The sequence below is a fragment of the Ursus maritimus genome, unplaced genomic scaffold (assembly GCF_017311325.1).
Source record: "Ursus maritimus isolate PB19 unplaced genomic scaffold, ASM1731132v1 scaffold_3, whole genome shotgun sequence".
In the NCBI taxonomy this organism is placed as follows: domain Eukaryota; kingdom Metazoa; phylum Chordata; class Mammalia; order Carnivora; family Ursidae; genus Ursus; species Ursus maritimus.
In genome coordinates this window covers 43,266,433-43,276,480 of record NW_024425563.1, presented here as the reverse complement: position 1 = coordinate 43,276,480, position 10,048 = coordinate 43,266,433, and the positions used below count along the sequence as shown (strand labels likewise).

The following is a 10,048-nucleotide window of genomic DNA, read 5'->3' as shown; positions in this document are numbered from 1 at the left end:
CTAGAATAATCATTTACAGGTCTCCTTGTATAAAATTCCTTTATTGTCGAGGGTATTTTACTTCAGGCCTTGAAACGCTTCCAAACTCCTATACATAATACTTAAATAAGAAGAAGGGGAAAAAAACCCAAACAAACCTAGAACGAAGCGAAAGAAAAACCCTGGGAAGCAAATAATTTAAAGGTTGAATGCACAGATGACTCCCTGTTATCAAGGCCATAGAGGCGAAGGAAATGAATGAAGGAATTGGATAATGGAGAGTGAACAAGAAAAGACGTTTAAAAAAGAGGCAAGCTAAAGAAAGAGGAGGGAAGAGGCGGAGACTTTAAAGAGGAAAAACAGAGGGCAAAGGAGGAGGAAGCGGGTTAAGGTCGCACCGAAAAGGCAAGGGGTAGAGGTGCCATGCGGCCCCGCCTCCGGCCCCGTGCCCTCTCCCCTCGGGCCCCGCCCCATATCCCGGGCCCCGCCCCGTCAGGTTCCCTCCGGGTCCTACCCCGCCCCTCCTCGCCGGCGGCAGCCGCCGCATCAGGTGACAGCCCGGAAGCTGCGGAAGCGGATGAGGGAAGCGCGGCAGCGGCCCTGGGGGCGGTGCGGAGCTGCGGGAGACTCGGCCTCCTCCGGGCCCCTTGTACGGCCCTCATGCGGCGCCCTCGCTGACACCTGAAACCCGCTGGTCGCCGTCCTCCTGGGGACCGCGGGGTAGCCGGCCTGCCGCCCTTGGCGGTTGAAGTCGTCGGCTTGCGGGCCCTCGGCGGCCGCCCATGGAGAAGGCCGGGCGGGGAGGCGATGGCACCCCCCGGGGGCCCGTACTGCACATCGTGGTGGTCGGCTTTCATCACAAGAAGGGCTGCCAGGTGAGGAAGGGGTTCGAACCCGCCCCCGGCCGTTCGTGAGGTCGCGCGCAGCTGGTGCCCACTCCCCTCCGCTCGGCTCCTTGCTGCCTTAAGCGCCCCCTGCCCTTCTGAACTTCACACCTGCTCCTCGCACTCGCAGCACCTGAAGCCCATTCCCCACACTCCCTTTCTCCTGCCCCTTAAATTGTGTTTTGAGCCGCGGAGGAGTTCTGTGTCGGTATGTTGGGGTTGGTAGGTGTTTAGGTTCTTTGGTGGGGTGGGAGGAGGAATGGAAGGTCAGCCTGACAGTTCCTCATTCATCCCTGCCTCCATTGACTTTCTGAGTGTCCATCTATCATAGGAGCCTTTAGAAGAATTCAGTACTTGGACTGTGTTTTCAAGGTAATGAGCGCAGTGGGCTTCCACACAAATGCCTAGAGTTGGTTGAAGCCCAGGCGGCGTCGTGGGAAAATCAACTTCCTTTGTTTATCTGTGGAAGCCCTAGAATCCGTCGTGTTTGGGTGGTGTATTGACTCCTCCCCCCCTTCCCACTGGGCATTGCTTTTGCTATTTGATCTTGTCCAGATCTTGCCTTTTGGTGAGAAATTGACCCTTCCAGTTCAGTTGCGATAAGAGTATTTACCTGGCAAAGGAGTGTGCAGATACTAAGTCATTTTTATTACGTGTCTTCAGGAACAATGGAACGTTTTCAGTATATACATTGGAGGTAAGGGAACAAAATAGAAACAATTATTTAATGAGCCCAAACACTGGAAAGCAATGATGTCATAATGCTGGTGAACAGGAAATTGAAATGTGTTAAAAATACTGCTACTACTAGGTAATGTAGCATTTCTTTTCTTGCGTTTCACAGAAAATAACATTTTAGTAGACTTTTACTGGCAAAATTTAAATTTGTTAGAGGACGATAATAGGAAAGTGGAGTGAAAAAAATGGTTATGATTGTATGTGTTCTAACCACTGCTTAACTTTAAAGTATGGTATTTTGTTCCTTGTCTCTCAGGGGGAAAATGGCATAGAACACTTAGGAGGAAGTGGCATTAGTGTGGTATTAAAAAAATTCCAAGCAGCAGCAATAGAATATAAGTTTTTAAAATGTGGCCCTATATTTAGAAGTAAGAGGGTGGATATTTGAGATTGTATCATGGCATGCAAACACTGTGTTCATTAGATTTTTAATACTTCTTAAAATTTTAATTCCAGTGTAATTATTGGTGTTACATTAGTTTCAGGTGTCCAATACAGTGATTCAACAGTTCTCTTCATTACTCAGTGCTCACCACCATAGGTATACTCTTAATTCCCTCCACCTATTTCACCTATCCCCCCACCCATCTCCCCTCTGGTAGCCACCAGTTCTCTGTAGATAAGAGTCTGGGTTTTTTGGTTTCTTTTTTTCTTTGTTTATTTTTTAAAAGATTTTATTTATTTATTTGACAGACAATGAGAGAGGGAAGACAAGCAGAGGGAAGTGGGAGAGGGAGAAGCAGGCTTCCCGCTGGGCAGGGAGCCCATGAGGGGCTTGGAGTGCGATCCTTGATCCAGGACCCTGGGATTGTGACCTGAGCCTAAGGCAGACGCTTAACGATTGAGCCACCCAGGCGCCCCTGTTTTGTTTCTTAAAGATTTTAGTACTTTAAAATTTCACATCTTTGATCTTAATTTTCACTGTATAACTCACTTCGGATATGGGTGAAGTAACTGAAACTTGGAGGAAGTAAATTGATCTTACTGAGGTCACACTGCAAAACAGTCCTGGAGTCAGATGTAGAATTGCTTCTGGCGTCATATGTTTCATTCTGCTGAGCCATGTGGCATTTAGGAGTCTCTCTCATGCCCGTGCTCTCTCTCATGCTCTCGTTCTCTCTTTCTCAAATAAATCTCAAAAAAACCCAAGGAAATATCTTAGGAAAGAATAAAATCTTTTAATTCTTGCTGTCATCTAAATTCAAGATTGTTTTATACCAGTTTTATTGTCAAAAGTAATATCACTTATATTCCCAGATGGAAAAATGATTTATTTTAGGAAACAAATGTAATGTTGCTTAGAGAGTAAAGCTGAACAACAGATTGTAAGATGAAGGAGGCACTTTCAGCTGAAGTAGCACTCTGGATGCCATGGCGTTTCACTGGATTTGTTAGCTTTTGGTTTCGGCGTTGAGGTAAAGACAGCTGGTTTTGTTAAATGAACACTGTGCTGGGAACCAGACCTGGATGACATCTGGGCCTCACAGTTCCCATGACCTCAAGCAAGTCCAAATCGTTTAATTTTTCTGTACCTCATTTTCCTATACCAGATTTCTTCATGAGGATTTTAGACCTGGCAAGGGTCCCTAGAGTTCATTCTACTCCCATCTCCCTTCAATTTACAGATGAGTAAACTGAAACCCAAAAAGGTGAAGCAGCTTAACACTTAGCTAGTTTGGTGCTATCAGAAAAACCAGAACTGGACAATAGTTAAAGCAATAAAAACATTTTATTCAGAAAAGCTGTTGTAATAGGGAAACGAGACCTCAGTATAGAATTGGGCTCAACTCGAGACACCTGGGTGGCTCAGTGGGTTAAGTGTCTGCCTTCTGCTGAGGTCATGATCCCAGAGTCCTGGGATTGAGTCCCTTGGGCTCCTTGCTTGGGAGAGAGCCTGCTTCTCCCTCTGCCTGCCACTCCCACTGCTTGTGCGCTCTCTCACACACAAAAATAAATGATTTCTAAAAATCTTTTTTGAAAAAATGAAATAAAAAAAAAAAAAGAACTGGGCTCAACTCCATATATGTGCTGCCGAAGTGAGCACATGGGCTCAACACTGAAGACAAGGAAAGGAGGCATCGATGGCCAAAGAGTAGAGTGGGGGAGTCAATGGATGGAAATTATTACTTCACAGGTGAAGGGGGTTTCTAGCTATACCCAGCTAAAAGGATTCTTGCTGAAATTAAATAATGCAGAGAAGAACAAGGAAGCCCAACAAGTCAGGCCTTAGTTGAGAGTTCTGAGGAGCCTAACAAAATTTTAAGGGAGACTCTTAGCACTAACACTGAAACCCAGATGTCCCTAGCCTTCGTAATCAATCGTATTTATTTTAATAGCACTTTTAGGTTGTAGGCTCTTAGTAGAAAGGGCAAATACATGCCTTGTTGTGTGTGTGTGTGTGTGTTTTTTGGTAATCCACATGATGTTTCACAGACCAGGGCAATTATTTTTTTAATAAATATTCTTGTTGAGTAGTGTCTGTTCATATGGGTTGCTGATAGAATGGAAGAAAATGTAAAGGATTCTGCCACAGTGCATTGAAAGATGAGAAATGCAACATAGGTTCTTTATTTTTCTTTAAAGTTTTTAATTCTAGTATAGTTAATATACAGTGTTGTATTGGTTTCAGATGTATAGTATAGTGAAATCCCCATTACCTGTTTTCATTCATACACTCACCCACCTCCACTTGGGTAACCATCAGTTCTCTATAGTTAAGAGTCTGTTTCTTGGGGTTTTTTTTCTCCTTTATTTTGTTTCTTAAATTCCACATATGAGTGAAATCATATGGAATTTGTCTTTCTCAGTCTAACTTACTTCACTTATCATTATACACTTTAGCTCCATCCATGTTTTGCAAATGGCAAGAGTTCATTCTTTTTTATGGCTAAATAATATTCCATTATATACGTAACACATTTTCTTTATCCATTCATCTATCAATATTGCTTCCATAATTTGGCTGTTGTAATGCTGCAGTAAACATAGGTGTTCTTATATCCTTTCAAATTAGTGTTTTTGTATTCTTTGGGTAAATACCCAGTAATGTGATTACTAAATCATATGGTAGTTCTATTTTTAATTTTTTGAGGAAGCTCCATACTGTTTTCCACAGTGGCTGCACCAGTTTGCATTCCCAACAGGTTATTTTCTTACTACTAACTGAAAGCAGCTTTTAAAAATTACACTTACGTCTCGTATAGCAGAAAATGAAGACCTAAGAACCTCGTTTTGCAAATCAAACAATTTGCTATATCTAGTCAAAGTCAAATTGCACAGTGAGTTAAAAGGTGATTTTTAGATTTATACTGAGTATTCTCTAGCTTTTACAAGAGTCAAACATTTAATTATAGAATTTTTACTATTAGAGAAAAATTTTAGCTTACTGGTAATCTATTAAGTTTCTGTTATTCCTATAATGAAGGATTGTTGGATAAATTACAAGATGATTTCTGGACTCTAAAGAGAGTTAAGATTGGATGAGTGTGTAATCTGAAAAACCTTCATTGGAAACTCTGTGGTATAGCCAGGTTGGGTGTAGGGAATGGTAACAGCACTGATAACAGCACTGGTAATAGCAATGGTAACAGCCAGTCCACTCAGACAACAGAGCAAATGAATGAAACACACTCTCCCACTGAGTTGGTTGATGAAATTGACAGGTCAGTTCAGTCAAAAACAATGAAACTTTTGCCAGAAACCTAATGCGTCCAGTGGTTGTGTAATAGTATTGGAAAAGATAGGAAAATAGTTCAACTATGTTTTTTCATTTTTTGATAGCCCTACTTTTTCTTAGTTTTTATAAAATATCGAGAACATTGTTGATTTTGCCAGATGGAAGAGTATTATAAAAAAGTGTACTACAATTTCCAATGTATGTTATATTTGCTCTTAAGGATGTTCCTCACTTCTGCAAATCAGTATCTTTTTATTTACTTATTTTTTAAGTTTATTGGTAATCTCTACACCCAACATGGGGCTCAAACTCACAACCCTGAGATCAAGAGTAGTTGCATGCTTTTCTGACTGAGCCAGCCAGGCGCCCCTCAGTGTCTTTTTAGATGTCCTACAACTCTGCTTTCTTAACCCTTCAAAATCCAGTGGTTCTGGAAAGTGAGTGTGTTACATACATTAATTCTTAGAATGTTCTAGAGACTGCTGTTTCTTTAATCAGCATATCAAGTGTTTCAGAGGCTATAATTACATAAGATTTTCCCCAGGATGGATTAATCGATCACTTTATTCTCCAGTTTAAGATTTTACTTCCAGGTGTAAAGGATTAAAAGTGCATGGCTCATTGAATTGTGATTCTGACTTCAGATTATTTTAAGCTGTGTGAGAGTGCTTTGTTAAACTACTCTTCCAAGTATTCAAAATGCTGTTGGTCTTGTTGATCACTTCTTTCCATGCCCCGAGATTATTCATAGTGAAAATTCCCATACTCGGTTGCAGTTTGTAATTTTTACATTGAAGTGCACTGAAGTAAAACTTTTCTTTAAAAATAATGCCTTTCAGCACTCTGCTGGCTTGATAAGCATGATTACGTGGGAGGAGTACTAAATCTTTGTAGACTCTTCTGTTATAAAGGTGCTATTATAGTGGTATGATAAGGGAGTCGGGTAGTTTCACGTAGACCATAAGGTTAAAGCCATCTTCTAATACAGCTGTGTTGAAGATCCCCAAACTAGACATAGAAGATAGTCATTCATCCTGTTCCCTGCATTTTTTCCACCTTTGAGGCCTTCTGATGTATCTTAAATGAAAAATTCTTTCATTTAAATTAAAATGAACATCTAACTTTATCACTTGATCATTTTTCACCTAGATTCATGGGAGTGAATTCTTCCATAGGTTCACAGGTTAGTTTCTAGTGATGATTTTTCTGGTTTATTGAAATACTTAACATTTAGATCACTTTAAGTGAAAGTACTATCATGGCACTTAAAATAGTTTTGAAACAATTACCCATTCCAACACTTTTCCTGAAGTTTTTTTTTTTTTTTTTTTTTAATTTAGCATTTGGCGAAGGACTCTCTTCCTTAAAAACTCACCTGCAATACCTGGGGGGAATAATAAGAGAACAAAAACTCTTTGATGTGACGTAATTTATGGATACCTTATCTATAGTAGTTTGTTATAGATTATGTGTTCCAGACTTTTGTTCCTTATTTGTGGTGGTAAATAGGTACTGTATTTGTATTTGTCAGATTAGCATGATTTTTGGCAAAATAATCAAATATCAACTTTTTTGGTTCTTTCATAAATAGATTGGAACTATAGGGATGGGGGAGGACTGAGGGAGAAGGAAAGACTCTCAAGCAGACTCTACGCTGAGCACAGAGCCTGACTTGGGGCTTGATCCCACGACCCTGAGATCATGACCTGAGCTGAAATCAAGAGTTGGACACTTAACGGACTGAACCATCCAGGTGCCCCAGATTGGAACTTATTTAAACGCTGAAATTAATAGGGAGTTGTTATTTTCCAAAGTGATATCATAAAAAGTTAGAATTATTACTTGATTTTTTACCACTGTTCTGATAGAGTTCATAGTTTTGTATACATAGCAGTTTTAAATTTTTGAATAAACTTGTTTTACCACGCTGTACTTCTCTAAAAAATAGATTATGAAAGAACTAGAACTCCTGTTTATACTTGTTCCAAGGTGAATAAAGCAACTGAAGCAGGGAAGAGAAAAGGACATTTTCCTCTTGGTCTAGGTGGGCTGATCATGGGAAAATCTCTGAGTAGCAGAATGTTACATTGCAGATTCAGGGCTGGGTTGAGGAAGTTGGGGGGGGGGCTGGTTTATGTTAGGGTGGTAGTGCCAAGTCCTGACCCATTGAGGTTTTGGTGACAGATGGCTGCCTGACAAGCATGTAGTTTTGACGCCTGCTGTTGATGGAATCTTGTGGTGACCATGCTGAAACATTGGAGTATTGTTTGTGATTCTTGTTGGAATAGAAGCCCTTTGGAACAGAAAGAAGAAACTTTTGGGGAGTTAGAGCTTAGGGAAGGAATAATATCTAAAGATTCTTTTTAGCTATTCAGAGAAACTGTCCTGAAACAAGATTTCATTTTCTAGCCCTCCACTGGCATTTTTATTTCTTGAACTTGAGTAGTTTGGTAGAGGTTTTTTTCTGATTTTAGCCATGCTTTTGTATACCAGAATTATGAAAGTCTCTGACTTTGCAGGGCTGGAAACTTAGCAGTGGAATAGTTTTATTTTAGTCTTTGGCATCGCAGCTAACCAGGGTGGGTTTCAATCTGTGTAATGGAAGTTTAGAAATACGTAGAAGATTCTTTTGTCCTCTTAAAATCCACCCCCCCCCCCGGTGGCTAGAAAGTGCCAAATAGGGCCTAAATTTCTTTGGCTTAAGTCTTTGATTCCCTAGTAAAATGCTTATATTTCATGAATAACCTTCTCCTTTATGGTATAATGTGATTCACATCCTTTGAGGAGCCTGGATTTTGCTAGATAAGGGAAGTCTGCAGAAGGGCCCTGGTCTACTGGGGATGGGCACTACAAGAGGAAGATAAAGACATGGAGAAAGAGGAGTCTTACTGATTTTGAGAAAGACTGGCCTTATTAGATTCTTTGGTTAAGATACCATCAGGGTAAAACCTTGGTTTGTTCGTAGGATATTTTTAGAGGATGTAATTTAAATTGATATTTTGGGCAATTTTTAAATCATTCCAGTTGTTTTAAAAAATAGCTTTTCTTATCAGAAATGATATGTACTCAGTAAAAAAGTGAGAAAATATAGAGAAGAAAAAAAACTAACACTTAAAATCCTATATCCTAAAGAAATCTGCTCTTAAGACCTTGTTGATGACTATCCTTCCAGGTCTCCAGTTACTTTTTTTTTTTTTTTTTTTTTTTTTTTTTTTTTTTTACAAATATGCATAACTTTTCAGGGCACCTCGGTGGCTCAGTCGTTAAGCGTCTGCCTTCAGCTCAGGGCGTGATCCTAGGGTCCTGGGATGGAACTCCGCATCGGGCTCCCTGCTCCTCTAGGAGCCTCCTTCTTCCTCTCCCACTCCCCCTGCTTGTGTTCCCTCTCTCTCTGGCTGTCTGTCTCTCTTTCAAATAAATAAATAAAATCTTTAAAAAATATATGCATAACTTTTTCCAAAAACTTTATACTGTAATCAGATTTTATGACCTGCCTTTTTATGTAACTGTGCCATTAATATCTTTCCATATTAATATTGAATTATAGCATTTTAAAATAGCTAAATAGTATTTATTGGAAATATTTGGTTTCCTTTTATTTATTTTTTATTTTTTAAGATTTATTTATTTGACAGAGAGAGAGACAGCCAGTGAGAGAGGGAACACAAGCAGGGGGAATGGGAGAGGAAGATGCAGCCTCCCAGGGGAAGAGCCCGATATGGGGCTCTGTCCCACAATGCTGGGATCACGCCCTGAGCCAAAGGCAGATGCTTAAGGATGACGGAGCCACCCAGGTGCCCCTCCTTTTTATATACTTCGTTGGTACTCCACAATTTTTTGCTATTTTGAATAGCGCTACAAAGAACATCCTTGTGGAATCATTGCTCCTTTTTGCCTAAGTATGGGGATTTCGTTTTTTTCACGGAGATCTTGGTAAAATGGTTTTTGAAGCAGAACATGCTGAACACAATTTAAGTTATAAGTTAGTCTGGATGATTCTGCCTTTAAATGTCACTGTGGCATTCTGAGTTTATTTTAAAATAGAGTATTTTGCACATAACTTCTGACTTATCTGGGCTTTTGATAGAGAGGTGGATGACAGAGAAGTTAGCAGGCACTCTTCAGTATTGACCCAAATATGGCATTGCAGTTTTCAGCCTCCCCTCCTTACTTTCTTACTTGTTGCTTTTTTTCTTCCATAGACTGGGAGACCACATCTTCTAAATAAATTAGAACTGCGTATGAAATAAAATGACTTAGTCATTGGTTTTAAAGAAGACCTAAAGACTTCTGGTTTTATGATAGCTGGTTAGGCTGATAGATGCTTTTCTCGCTTATTTCTGATTCTTAAGAGTGATCTAGATAATTGTCAGAAGCTGACTTCTGAATAAAGTATGTTTGGGTTAGATTTCAAATACGGTCTTCTGCATTAACATTTTCTTCATCCAACTGATGCTCATTGTCACAATATATATTAAGTGTTTATATATAAGGAAATGACTGCAGGGTTGTTAATGAAACCTGTTCCTGTCTCCATGGCTTTCACGGGTGATATTAGTAATTTGTTAGACTCTGATGGGGATAGTACACTACCAGAAGTTGAAATCTTGGGGCGCCTGAGTGGCACAGTGGTTAAGCGTCTGCCTTTGGCTCAGGGCGTGATCCCGGCGTTGTGGGATCGAGCCCCACATCAGGCTCCTCCGCTATGAGCCTGCTTCTTCCTCTCCCACTCCCCCTGCTTGTGTTCCCTCTCTCGCTGGCTGTCTCTATC

General features: G+C 40.4%; 1 protein-coding gene across 1 annotated transcript in view; it reads left to right on the top strand.

Moving 5' to 3' along the window:
• The first annotated feature begins 545 nt into the window (after positions 1-545).
• AVL9 (AVL9 cell migration associated) overlaps positions 546-10,048 on the top strand; it is a 61,418-nt gene continuing 51,915 nt past the window's right edge. The window contains exon 1 of the mRNA XM_008686557.2: positions 546-854. Within this exon, the coding sequence (XP_008684779.2) occupies positions 762-854 (93 nt within the window). The 5' untranslated portion in view covers positions 546-761. The remainder of the gene's footprint in view (positions 855-10,048) is intronic.